The sequence below is a fragment of the Oncorhynchus nerka genome, linkage group LG11, assembly GCF_034236695.1.
Source record: "Oncorhynchus nerka isolate Pitt River linkage group LG11, Oner_Uvic_2.0, whole genome shotgun sequence".
In the NCBI taxonomy this organism is placed as follows: Eukaryota; Metazoa; Chordata; class Actinopteri; order Salmoniformes; family Salmonidae; genus Oncorhynchus; species Oncorhynchus nerka.
In genome coordinates this window covers 51,966,731-51,980,801 of record NC_088406.1, presented here as the reverse complement: position 1 = coordinate 51,980,801, position 14,071 = coordinate 51,966,731, and the positions used below count along the sequence as shown (strand labels likewise).

The window sequence follows — 14,071 nt, the reverse complement described above, 5'->3', positions numbered from 1 at the left end:
AGGTTGGGAGAGAGAATACATGGGGTAGTTTACTATCACATACTTTTGTCTTCTATTTTTAATATTTTCCACAGCCACATCTCATATTCAGGCACATGAAACAGACATCTATTTCTCCAACAGGCTGTCATACTAATCCGTAGATCATTGTTCTTCAATTTCACTGTCAAATTCCTGACTGACATCAATCTGCTTTTCATTTTACATTTAAGTCATTTAGCAGACGCTCTTATCCAGAGCGACTTACAAATTGGTGCGTTCACCTTATGACATCCATCTTTGATAACCCCAAAGTTATTCCTTGTGAGATCCCGAGGCATGTTTACAACATTCTAAATGTGTTTATTATTGTCACGTTGCCAGCACAAAAAAAGCAGGAAGAGCGTGAAGCAGATGTGGAATTGATAGCTGTTATTATCAACTCTGTTTCACATAGCGTAGATACTAATGTGTCTATGGACACTGTGGTCCAAGCCTTAGTAGTACTCACCGCCTGGCGTGTTCTGCAGTGAGCTCTGGTCACGGTACCAAGTGATGTTGGGCCTGGGGTAGCCGTTCTTAGCCTCACAGCTCCCTATCTGTGGAGAAAAATGATGTTACACGGACAGTGTAAGCCCTTTTCTCCTGAAAACCATGTACTCGGTTTTGGGGATAAAAAGCTCAATGTTTTTTTTGTTTTTTTTACAATAAAACCGACATGCTTTCATTTCGCTAAATGTCAGTGTTACAAGCCCTCAAAAGTTACAAGCCCTTCCCTTATCCCCATGCTATAACCTGAGGTCCTCACTGTCTATCGCTAACAATGTGGTTTTTCGTTTGTTCGTCTTTACCTTAGTTGGGTTCTCATTGCTGACAGAGATCCCAGATTCCTCCCCCGTGATGATTGGACGATCAGGTGATGCTAGAGAGGAACAATGGATGACATCAAATAGAGAGCAATAGCTAGAATACGGAAGCTTTATAAGCATGCCACATGCTTTTTAGTCCAGGACTAGGCTAAATTTGGGTCCAGGAAACTGGCCCTAGGAATGGGTGCATCACGCTCTTACCGAACACCTTGAGCACAGTGCGTCCCTCGTCGCTACCGGCTGACATCCCGTTGACGTGGCAGATGAACTCTAGCTCATCCTCCAGCTTCACGTCCCTGATGGTCAGAACCACCTCGCTGCTATTCCCCATCCCCTTCACACTGATCTTGTCTGTGAACTGCCCGCCCCGGTCGACTACCTGCATGGTGCCGTTTCCGTGGTAGATCCTCAAGCGGACATTGGTCTTCGTGATCTACGATCCAAGTCGAAGATCATCGTCAAAGTCAATTGGAAAACAGGGCAGAGACAGAGGGACGAATCCTTGAGATCCATGGGTGTAAAGTAAATATTTGTGCCCATGTAAATCCCTCATTTACATCAATGCTAGCTGATGCATAAATGTACAGATGTAGGTTAGGAATCAGCCCATAGAGCTAAGAAAGCATGTGTTCATTTGTGAAACAGGGATCTGAGATGGAAGGGATGTGTGCTAAAGCACTAACAGATTTTGCAACCAGGCTAATGTGCGTGTGTGTGCGCGTGTGTCCATGTTCATGCCTTTGTGTGTGGGACTACTCACCATGTACCACTGGATAATGACGTTGTCGGGGCTGTCTGAGACCGTGAACATGCATGTGATCTGGGCCGTGTCCCCCAGAAACACCTCCACTCTGTCCTCCATGTTCACCTGCACCTTGGCCCAGGCTGCTGTAGAGACACAGAGAAACAAGCCACATGTTTGAGATCATTTACATGCGGCAGAGTGGGCAGAATCAGTCACGTTTAAAGACCCTTTTCACAATGATGTGAAAGTTTGTAGTTTTGATCATACTTAGTAATCATTTCTGTACCAACATTAAAGATGGCCTCCGCAGTAGGGGGAAACGGCACCGATGGCCGCCACACCACCATCTTCTATCAATGAAAAAACTGTGTTTGTTGCTTGCAGTAACTTATTTGTTGCTGTAATATCACAAACGGACATTGCTGTTTCACCATTAACACACACACACACACACACACATACACAGGCCTGGCCTGATATGGTCGGAGCTGTAAAAAAGCAACAAAAAGCTCATAATGGTCAAAGAAAAAAGAAGCAATGACAGGAATTCTGGGAGCCCACCCATGTCCATGGTAATGTTCTGCATTCCAGTGTGTCACCGTTTAGGAGGGAAGAAAGACTCAATTTACAGACAGCATAGTGAGCCAGTGTTCGGCTCTCTCACAGAAGAATGAGTGGTTTTTCCCTCCAAGCGTGTCTAGGACGACACACAGGCCAGAATGGCCATTATGCACTTTACACACAATATGAAAGCAGACTCCTTCCTATAGCCTCTAGGTTAGCAATGACCCCTTGCTGTGCCTATAGACTTTTCTGCCTCGATCCAGCGTTAATTAGCCACTTTCAGAAGCCTGAGTTAAGAGTTAAGGAAGAAATATGGCAACTCAATCGTGTGTGTGTGTGTATGGGGGGTGGGTGGACAGTGTGTCTTTGTGTGTCTTATTGGATGCATGGTCTACGTACATGTACTGTATGTACGTGGGCGTGTCTTCCTTTTCCCTTTAACAGGTGAGACAGTTCACATGGAGGGCACATTAATACTCACTGAGCACGTTTGACCTCAACAACACAGTGACAGGCAGGTTATTATCTCTCCGCCCTGTCCTGCACCAACAGTAAATCACACACACACCAGAGGCTAATGGAGGAAGAAGGATGTTGTCTTATTACAGTGATTCAATTAGGTATTCCCACAAAAACATTTCCTGTGCATTAGCAACGTAACAACAGGCCAATGCTGACTCACTCTGAACAGGCTTGTGTGTGTCCAGTGCTTGACTTGGACTGAAACAGGTGGTGGTACTCATGTTATATTAAGGTGCAGGAACTCCACAATACTTTTGAGCTAATATTCTGTAAGACGAACAGGAGATCAAGCAGTAGAACATTTTAGGTGCTTGTACTCAGCTCCGGTGAGCTCCTGCCCAAGTCAAGGACTGTGTGTGTGTGTGGGGGGGTTACACATTGCTCACCTTACTTACGAGATCTACAGTACCATTTAAAAGTTTGGACACTCCTACTCATTCCAGGGTTTTCCTTTATTTGTACTATTTTCTACATTGTAGAATAGTAGTGAAGACATTACAACTATGAAATAACACATGGAATCATGTAGTAACCCCAAAAAAGTGTTAATCAAATCCAAATATATTTGATATTTGAGATTATTCAAAGTAGCCACCCTTTGCCTTGACAGCTTTGCACACTCTTGGCATTTTCTCAACCAGCTTCATCAGGTAGTCAGCTGGAATGCATTTCAATTAACAGGTGTGCCTTGATAAAAGTTCATTTGTGGAATTCCTTTCCTTCTTAATGCATTTGAGCCAATCAGTTGTGTTGTGACAAGGTCGATGTGGTATACAGAATATAGCCCTATTTGGTCCATATCACAGCTGTCAAGAACAGCTCAAAAAAAGCAAAGAGACATGACAGTCCATCATTACTTTAAGACATGAAGGTCAGTCAATGCAGAAAATGTCAAGAACTTTTAAAGTTTATTCAAGTGCAGTCGCAAAAACCATCAAGCGCTATGATGAAACTGGCTCTCATGAGGAACGCCACAGGAAAGGATGACCCAGAGTTACCTCTGCTACAGGGGATAAGTTCATTAGAGTTACCAGCCTCAGAAATTGCAGCCCAAATAAATGCTTCACCGAGTTCAAGTAACAGACATCTCAACATCAACTGTTCAGAGGAGACTGTGTGAATTAAGCCTTCATGGTCGAATTGCTGCAAAGAAACCACTACTAAATGACACAAGAAAAACTTGCTCCGGTGAAAATATGTACTTTGGTCTGATGAGTCCAAATTTGAGATTTTTGATCTCCGTAAGTGTGGTTCCCGCCCTGAATCATGGAGGAGGTGTGATGGTGTGGAGGTAATTGCTGGTGACACTGTCAGTGATTTATTTATAATTCAGGCACACTTAACCAGCATGGCTACCATAGCATTCTACAGCGATAAGCCATGATAGTCCCATCGCTTATTGGGACTCTCATGTTTTTCAACAGGACAATGACCCAACACACCTCCAGTGTAAGGGCTATTTGACTAAGAAGGAGAATGATGGAGTGCTGTATCAGATGACATGGCCTCCGCAATCACCCGACCTCAACCCAATTGAGATGGTTTGGGATAAGTTGGACCACAGAGTGAAGGAAAAGCAGCCAACAAGTGCTCAGCATATGTGGGAACTCCTTCAAGGCTGTTGGAAAAGCATTCCAGGTGAAGCTGGTTGAAAGAATTCCAAGAGTGTGCAAAGCTGTCATCAAGGCAAAGGGTGGCTACTTTGAAGAATCTCAAAGTATATATTTAGATTTGTTTAACATTTTTTTGGTTACTACATATGTTTTATTTCATAGTTTTGATGTCTTCACTATTATTCTACAATGTAGAAAATAGTTCAATTAAAGAAAAACCCTTGAATGAGTAGGTGTTGCCAAACTTTTGACTGCTACTATATTAAGAGTTATTGATGGCCGGGAGGCCAGAATGTGAGAGGAGCTGTGCCCCTTGTCCACACTGTGCACATGTGAGGTGAGTACCTTCATGTGCAGAAGAGATACGTTCAAACATTATGTAGCCCATATTAAGGCTTTATGAATGCAGCCTACTGTAAGGTGTTACCAAGACCTTTCTCCCATGGTATTAGGCATCATCTTACCTAACATTGAAGATAATTATCACATGGTATAGCATTATCTCGCAAATAAACTAAATGCTTGATACCAGCAGTTGAAAACATCCTTTCATCATTATGACATGACACGCTTTGCAGGTTTTAAATGTGATTACCTAGTAGACTAGACTGGACACATTAAGAATGTCTTAAAAAAAGGTTTCATGAAAAGAAACGTGGCTTCAAACACAGCATTGTTCACAGCAGTCAGAGTTTAGCCGGAGGCAGTTGTCTGCATACCTAAGAATCAACCACCTTGAACATTATAATTGAGTCTAATTACGACAAATGAGTCTGAGACATGTCTGGAGCGGGCTGACAACTCTGATTATTTCTAGGTGTTGACATGCTCTCTGACAGAAGACGAGAGATTAAAAGGAGTGTCATTACAATGCACTAGCAAGGAAGTCACTGTTGATAGTTCAAGTGAGGAACCGGAAGTGTTCCAGCTGTCCATGCTCAATCATGTGAGATCAGTGGGCTTGCCAACAAAGCGTGGCATAATTACACCAGATAACAGAAACAAGCATTTTCAGGTTAACTATTCATTATTGTTACTGCTTTCAAAGACATGTAAAGGCGGAGCCCTCTTTTTCAGGCCATATTATATCAAATATTTTGCATATCTGCACACCAGACCTTGATGTATTTGTAGACGTAACTCCTGCCTGCAAACACCTAGTGCTGAGAGATTATCTGAAATGTAGGTTATTTCTCGGTTTTTAAACGACTAATTGATGACATAGGTTCAATTATTTGAATTCCATTTGGTTCGGGGTTTTTCTGTGACCGCAATGGGGACATCGTACAGCTCCTCTCGAGATAAACATGCACGTGTTTGACAACCGCTGGTAATTGACGCGCTGTACTTAAATGACCTATGGCGGGAGTCAACGCAATCACGCACTAGATCATGCATTCGGAGTAATGTTTTCGAGACTTCACACACTATAACGCGTTTTTTTTTTCTTCCCCTGACCCGCAGTGCAAAAAAAAAAAAACAGAATCCCAAGACAGGTAGATGAGACATGGCACTGGCTTTTCAAAGCCCGGAATGTGTTTTTGACTCAAAGGGATGGATGGAGGGACACGCCCTACCCGCCTCCCTCTCTCTGTCCATCTGTCTGTCTGTCTAGGTAGCCTGGCTTTAGGGGAGCAGGTGTGGGGCACTCACACCACCTCTTATCTCATCATATACTGTATCTCCCCATCTAATCCGCTTCAAGGTCTCACCTTTCAACTAGCATAACCACTGGACCTTGACAGGATATATGGGTTTCAACCACACTAGCCAAAGACCTGCATTGTTAAATTACATACCATCAGAGTCTCCGCAGTCATTTTAGGGATTCAATTCATGTTGCCACTGAGGTTTTCAATGATGATTTTCAATTATGGATGATGTCCTTGTGATTTCCTAACTGAGAGACCTGTCATCTGACAATACTGCTCATCCCTATCATCTGACTTGGGGGGCTATGGAGTGGTACAAATCCCTTTGAGGGGGAGGGGGTGGCGGTGGATTCAGATCTGAGTTGAAACTCCACCAACAACCAACCTTCACCGCTAAATAAAGCTTCACCTTACCAATCAAACGTGAAACATTCAACTTAAGCAAGTTTATGCTCTGGGGGCCCGTGAACTTGACCTGAAGACATGATTCCACCAGTAAACAGACTACACACGTTAAAGGCAACCTGCCAGATTTACAGCATTTGAGATCGACACACATCTACACACACACATACACACACCACATTATAGTACATATATACACGGTAAGGAATCTTTCTGCACATCCATTGGAGAGTCATTCTTCCCTTGACTTTACGTCTGTTTATGTTTCAATAAGTGATTGAGTATTACTCTCTAGAGGCAGTTGTGAAGAGAATCATTTGTATTTGAAAAGTCTTCATATAAACTGCATATAGTACCACAAAGAATGTTCGTATATAATGCCTACAATGTATTTCATCTACTCTGATTGATCTTCCAGTCAGGTGAGTGTGTCTCTGTGTAGCTGTAAAGTCTGGCACGCTAGATGAATCTATTCTAAACAAGACCAGGGCTACATCTAAATCTTCTCCCCACTAAAAATAAATCCATTCTTTATTTATAGTGGACTTTACCCTGGTCTTCGGTAAACTGAAATTTCACAAATCTAAAATGATTCGTTAGGATGAACGGTACAGTTTAGGAACCAGGAGGACAGAAAGCAGCTATTCCATGCTTTCTCCTCATTTCCCCCATAGATGTTTGTTATAGAATTTGACCACTGCACGATACAGTGCATTTGGAAAGTTTTCAGAAACCTTCACTTTGTCCACATTTTGTTACTTCACAGCCTTAAACAGAAACAGGATGCACCTAAGCTCAATTTCGAGTCTTATAGCAAAGGGCCTGATTACTTAAGTAAGTTATTTTTTAAGATAGTTTTTAAAAAATACATTTCAAACATTTCTAAAAAACTGATTTTGCTTTGTCATTATGGGGTATTGTGTGTAGATTGTTGAGGATTTTTATTTATTTGATCCATTTTAGAATAAGGCTGTAACATAACAAAATGTGGAAAAGGGAAGGGGTCTGAATACTTTCCGAGTGCACTGTCTATGTTTCCATACATACTCATATACACCACTCATTGTTCATAATGGCAGTTCACCTCTAAGAATAACAATACCATGTCATGTGTGTTTGCTTACACGATACGGTAGACACTGTACAATGCGTTGACCCCCTAAGCGTCATAAATAGACCCACTACTTTAGTGCCGTGTCAGTGTTCGTGAGAACCTAGGAACAACATGGCTGGGTTTGTCTGGCCTGTCTGGCTCTAGACCAGGAGAGAGTTGGCACTGGACTTGGCATTGACAGTTGGCACAGAGTGGTGCTGTAGCCTAGACTCTTACATTTTGGTTTCATCCTTCGGCAGGAGAAATATACTGGATGGCAAGCGGTGGAGTAACCTCCTGAGAGGGCAACAAAGTTCAAGACCGCGTCACAACCCAACACAGAACTGCCTTCTTGTACCACTAGTTTCCCCTGTTGCCTAGAGGTCTTAACATCCTTAAGAGAGTAGGTCTCTCTCTGAGGCATTCCCAAAGATGCAAATATGAGGACCTTGTCAAGAGCTCGTCAATCAAATGAGTTCTGCTGCTGTACCCTCTGTCTGTTCTAACAGGCACCAAAGAAAGAGCTCCCCTTTAATCATCAGATCCATCAAATGCCCTTTTATCTGTCAAAAACACTGATCCTCACAGGTTACGCTGCGCCAGGAGTACAATTCACAGTCAGTCAAGCATGTCTGCACACACAGAGCATGTTAAAAGTCACATCATCAAATATGCTTTGGGACTAGACCTTCAAAAGAGAATGGAAAAGTGATCACAGGCGTGCATACTTCAGAGCGAATGAGAAGAGGCCCACTGTGAAGCATCAGACACTAGGACTCTGGCCGTCCCCTAATTATTGCCTGGCTCATTAACTTTAAATATCCTCTTTTGGGATTCTGTTTTATTAGGAGCAGAGTGAAGTCGCCCCCCTAGACACCGGTCTTGAGTCAATTTGGGATTTTTTTCCCCCACTAATTGGTAAGATTAGGTAGGATTGGGGGAGGGGTTGCTGATCCTTGATATGTACCTAGCGGAAACTTCACCCCCAGAGCTTTTAATTAGGGTTGGACGTTCCTACAACTTCCTGCTAGGTTTTGAATAGCAACAGCAGGATGACAGCAGTTATTACCTGACAAACATGTTTCACCTCTAGCTATAACCCGGGCTTTCACAAACCTCCCCCCGGGGGCACGTTTTTTTTGTCCTAGCACTACACAGCTGATTCAAATAACCTACTAATCATCAAGCTTCGATTATTTGAATCAGTTGTGTACTTCTAAGGGTAAACATGCACCCGGGGGGGCAGGACCGAGTTTGGAAAACCCTGCTATAGAGAACTTAAAAACACATACACACTGTATATCATTGGCACTGTGGCGAAGAACAACAACCCAGATTTCACTGGTGGGACGACTGCATGGGCTCCCTTTGATACATATGCAGTACCATATAACATGCTACTTTTATTGTAAAAAAAAACAAATCAGCATCAGTGCACGAAATACACGTTCACATTACGTTACTGTAGATTGTGACATATCAAAACTGAACTACCACGTGAACAATTATTGTAATGGCAGTAGTTCTGTAAATGTCTGTCCTTTGCATTAAATTCCGAACAAGTTAGAACAAAAGTGTTACATGATGTGTTCAACAATTGTAACGGTTTCCGTCCTCTACTACCCCATGTCCAGGAGTCCAGAACCCTCTGCTCCTGGTTACCATGCTGCTTGGTCCGGTTGTGGTGGGTGATTCTGTAACGGTTTTCGTCCTCCTCTTCTGAGGAGGAGTAGGAAGGATCGGACCAATACGCAGCGTGGTAAGTGTTTGTCATATTCTTAATCAAAACTGAACACTACACAAACTGAAAACGAAACAGTTCTGTGTGAAAAAACACAGACACATAAAACAATCACTCACCACCAAAATGGAGAAACCAGGCTACCTAAGTATGATTCTCAATCAGAAACAACGATCGACAGCTGCCTCGGTACTGTCGATGAGAACTAAGGTCAGAACGTGACAACAATAGAGTAGCCCCTGTCTGAATGGGAATGGCAAACAGGCAAAAGCCCTTGGCCTTGGGCATAATGGACTCAATATAAAGGACCATGAATAACACATGTTTTCTCACCAAACTTGGTATTCGATACACAGTGGCTACAGAAAAAACACCAGCAGAAACTTAAAAAATGAAAATATAACAGAGAGACACAGAGATCAAATAACTGTTTTTCTATGCCATCACAGTAACATTGGGTATATTCTGAAATCTCTTGAGACCTAATAACAATGTGTACTGGTCCCAATTCCAGCCATCATTTAATGACACTGTGCTAGCTTCGGTAGTGGCGTAACCTTGGGATAACGCTAGTGTTATGGCTGAGCTTCAACTCACCACACCTGCTATATGGTTCCATCTTCACTGTGCTGAGTTAGCTGCTAGCGAGTTAGCATTAGAAAGGCTAACTCCAACTTCACTGTGCTGAGTTAGCTGCTAGCCAGTTAGCATTAGAAAAGCTAACTCCAACTTCACTGTGCTGAGTTAGCTGCTAGCGAGTTAGCATTAGAAAGGCTAACTCCAACTTCACTGTGCTGAGTTAGCTGCTAGCCAGTTAGCATTAGAAAGGCTAACTCCAACTTCACTGTGCTGAGTTAGCTGCTAGCCAGTTGGCATTAGAAAGGCTAACTCCAACTTCACTGTGCTGAGTTAGCTGCTAGCCAGTTAGCATTAGAAAGGCTAACTCCAACTTCACTGTGCTGAGTTAGCTGCTAGCGAGTTAGCATTAGAAAGGCTAACTCCAACTTCACTGTGCTGAGTTAGCTGCTAGCCAGTTAGCATTAGAAAAGCTAACTCCAACTTCACTGCGCTGAGTTAGCTGCTAGCGAGTTAGCATTAGAAAGGCTAACTCCAACTTCACTGTGCTGAGTTAGCTGCTAGCCAGTTAGCATTAGAAAGGCTAACTCCAACTTCACTGTGCTGAGTTAGCTGCTAGCCAGTTAGCATTAGAAAGGCTAACTCCAACATCTTGCGCTGCAAGAAGCTGTGACTAAGCTGATACTTTACATGCTGAGAGATAGTACTGACATGGGCAGCTACAATAGGCACATTTCCGGGCCAAAATTCAAGACAACATCCAGATGGACCAATAGAAGAGGAGTGTTATAAGTTTTAAAAAAACATCCACCCCTTAGGTGATTTTAGGAACAGGTGTGCTGCTTGGTCACCATGACTCAAATGCTTTCCCCTGGGCCGTCATCTAATGCCTACTCTGGGGGCCAGTCAACATACCGTTACAGTCCAATGATGTATAAGAGAGAGGAGGAGAAAAAACACAAGATGGAGAAATGGGACCACACACACGCAACAGAAAATAATGTCATCCAATTTTTTCTCAGTGAATCCGATCCCTTCTTACTCTTTCAGCAGCACACCTGTTCCTAAAATCACCTCAGGGGCGGATTTTTTTTAAACGTAACACTCCTCTTCTATTGGTCCATCTGGATGTTGTCTTGAATTACATGTTCCATAGGGAGAAAAAGTTGTGAAACAGGGAGGTACTACCTGAACCTGTCCAATGAGGTTACAGGTTTTTTGTTTTCTGTTGCACTGTTTTTCTACGATGTACCCTAATGAACACGACCCAGTCTAGAACATTCTCCGGCTCCCACTGTGAAGAGACTGAAGACTACTACTGCAGATTCAGCAGGTTCACTGGCTCATCGCTCTTGAAATATTTGTTATTTGTTTGGCATTGTCTCAAAAGATGAGACTTTGATAACATGGCAACATATTGCTTTCTTCCACGCACACTCTCCAACACTCACTGTTTGGATAACCTCTGCATAAAAGTATGTGTTGTCCATGACTTCTGACATTATGTGGGATCCGGTCAGCTTCCCATGTCCAGCTCTGACTCCCACCCCCCAAAAATACAAGTGAAATCATAACAAAATGGACAGCTGTATTTTAACTGCAAACTCACAGGGTTCCCGCCTTTTGCCTTATCCCATGGTGGTACAAATTTCCCCTTCCATCCTCTTTCCCACATTTCAGGGAAAAAGTGGCCTCCAAAAGGATTTGTGTACTCAGGAAAAGGCAAAAATAACACTGAAGCACAAAAGTATGGGAAAGGCCATTAGGGACAATCTTATATTCGTGCCGCATTGACTGTGACGACAGAGCGAACCCCATGACATGCCTTCAGAAATATGAGATGTATGCTGGAACTCTCTCTCTCTCTCTCGCATTGTCTCTCTCCCATTGGCAATTCTAAAGATAGCCACCTTTAGAAGTATTCGAGAGCGGCTCTCTCCTTTTTTGGTGTACCCTAAAAGTGGCGTGAATCAATGCCAGGTAGTACACAGTACTATACAAGGGGTTGAGTGTGCCTGAGAAGCAGCCGTTCACCCATTGGGACAGAGAAATATTTTAAAGCAGGTTAAGGGCTTTATCGTAGTACACTAGTCCTGAAAAAAGTAGCAATGTAGTGTTCTTATAAAGAAGTTACTAAGCTAACATATGGAATTGTTTTTAGATGGTCATACCATGGATCATTTAGTTATTTGATTGTGAATTTAAGGACTCCTTTAGATATCAATATATTTTTGGGTGGGAGGATTAAAATATTGAATTTGGCCTTTACCACTATAGCCCATAGAAACGCATGAATAACACATTCATAAACAGCAAAAAATACATTTAAAAAATTGCTAATAAGGGATAAGGTTTTGAAGTGCCTGTCCGATATCTAAGAGATATAAGAAAGCCAGGAAATATATATATATTTTTTTTACACATATTTTGTTGGTACAAAACTACCTCCATTCTTCCATTAGTCTGACATTAGTGGGGGTCTCATGGTCGGACAAACACGGCTGTAGCTCGGCCACCTTCCACCGCAAATGCGGAAGGCCGACATAGGCAGATGCGGTGGATTGAGATGCAGCCCATGCAAGCTTAAACTGACGGATTTTGATGGGGATTTTTGCTATTATGTTATTTAGATTGGCGCATGGGTTCAACAACAGGCTTTAAACATTTAAACATTTTACACTTGAAAGCGCCTTAGATTAGCTAAATGGCTACCGCAAAGATAGAATAAAATAATGTAGTGTCCACTTTGTATTATTTCATGTGCTTCCTCGTGAAAGATGCTAAGATGTAAATGACCTCGCCCAATAATACAGCTCTATATGTAGGAGCCATACAGCGTATAATGGCGATAGGATCTTGTACAGTCGCTAATGGCTACTGTACAGTAAGTCCAGAGAGAAGAACATTGTCTGGAATGTAAACAGACACGACCAGAGTGCTCTGCTGTATGTTCCATGAAACAGCACAAACACAACGCGCACATGCACGCACATGTGCACATGCACGCACAAACACAGTAAGGGAGTCGGTAGTCTGGTCTGCATTAGGCATTAGGGTTAAAATGCCTAATGTGCCTTAGATGAGCTGGGAGACGTTTGATGTTTCAGAAAACAGCATTCATTATTAAGCAGCAGTGTGTATTGATTGCAGTGGACGAGACACTGCTTCTGACACTGGCTGAGCGATCTCCCCCGCTCCCACATTTCACCCCATCAAGTGAGCACCCCCGAGGGCCACTCCAGTACGCTCCAATACCTATACAGGCCGTCAGCTAAAAGCAGGGCTCTTAAGAGGCTCTGCAAGAGGGACTCCGGTGTTCCCTCACTTTTGAGATGCAAACGGACGTGGCTGAGGCCAAAGACAATATTTGACACGGCTGTCCCATCAGCCCTTTCCATCTCTCACAGCAGGCACCAGTTTAGCAGGCCTACCATATGAGTCTTATCTCCCAGAGAGAGAACACCTATACGGTGATATTTGATATAATACAGTAACTACTGTACATCTGAGTTTTCTCAAATGTAGCCCTCTGTAAAATATTATGTCTAAATATGGAACTTGGTGTAACTGTCAAATTCAGTGTGTGTCATGTTCACCAGCAACTACAGAAATTGAACTTCTCTCCTTGTCTTCTCTCCAAAAGCTTTCAATTCAGCTTTTAGCTGCAGATTTGAATACAACATTCTAGGTATTGGAAGGCACAGTAACTGTACACTAGTGGAAATGTATTAATTATGGCCAACTTGTTTGAACATTAACAAAATAATTGTGTTCATTAAGAACTAAATGATTCTGGCTCTGTGGTTCATCTATAATGGCATTCAATCACATCTGCTGAATCAAATATACCAAACAAAAATATAAACGCAACATGTAAAGTGTTGGCACCAAGTTTCATGAACTGAAATAACAGATCCCCAAAATGTTCCATACGCACAAAAAGCTTATTTCTCTCAAATTTTGTGCACAAACTTGTTTACATTAATGAGCAGTTCTCCTTTGCCAAAATAATCCATCCACCTGACAGGTGTGGCATATCGAGAAGCTGATTAATCAACATGACCATTACACAGGTGCACCTTGTGCTGGGTACAATAGAAGGCCACTCTAATATGGGCAGTTTTGTCACACAACACAATGCCACAGATGTCTCATGGTTTGAGGGAGCGTGCAATTGGGATGCTGACTGCAAGAAAATCCACCAGAGCTGTTGCCACAGAATTGAATGTTAATTTCTCTACCATAAGCCGCCTCCAATGTCATTTTAGAGAATTTGGCAGTACGTCCAACCGGGTCATGTAACCACGCCAAC

General features: G+C 42.7%; 1 protein-coding gene across 4 annotated transcripts in view; it reads right to left on the bottom strand.

Moving 5' to 3' along the window:
- LOC115137118 (cell surface glycoprotein MUC18-like) overlaps positions 1-14,071 on the bottom strand; it is a 44,287-nt gene that overhangs the window by 14,828 nt on the left and 15,388 nt on the right. For 3 of the 4 annotated variants that reach the window (XM_029673200.2, XM_029673199.2, XM_029673197.2), the window contains exons 2-5: positions 1,609-1,736; positions 1,050-1,281; positions 831-901; positions 491-578 (exon numbers count right to left, since the gene is read on the bottom strand). In XM_029673200.2, the coding sequence (XP_029529060.1) occupies positions 491-578; positions 831-901; positions 1,050-1,281; positions 1,609-1,736 (519 nt within the window). The remainder of the gene's footprint in view (positions 1-490; positions 579-830; positions 902-1,049; positions 1,282-1,608; positions 1,737-14,071) is intronic. The other variant, XM_029673198.2, reaches the window with a different exon arrangement.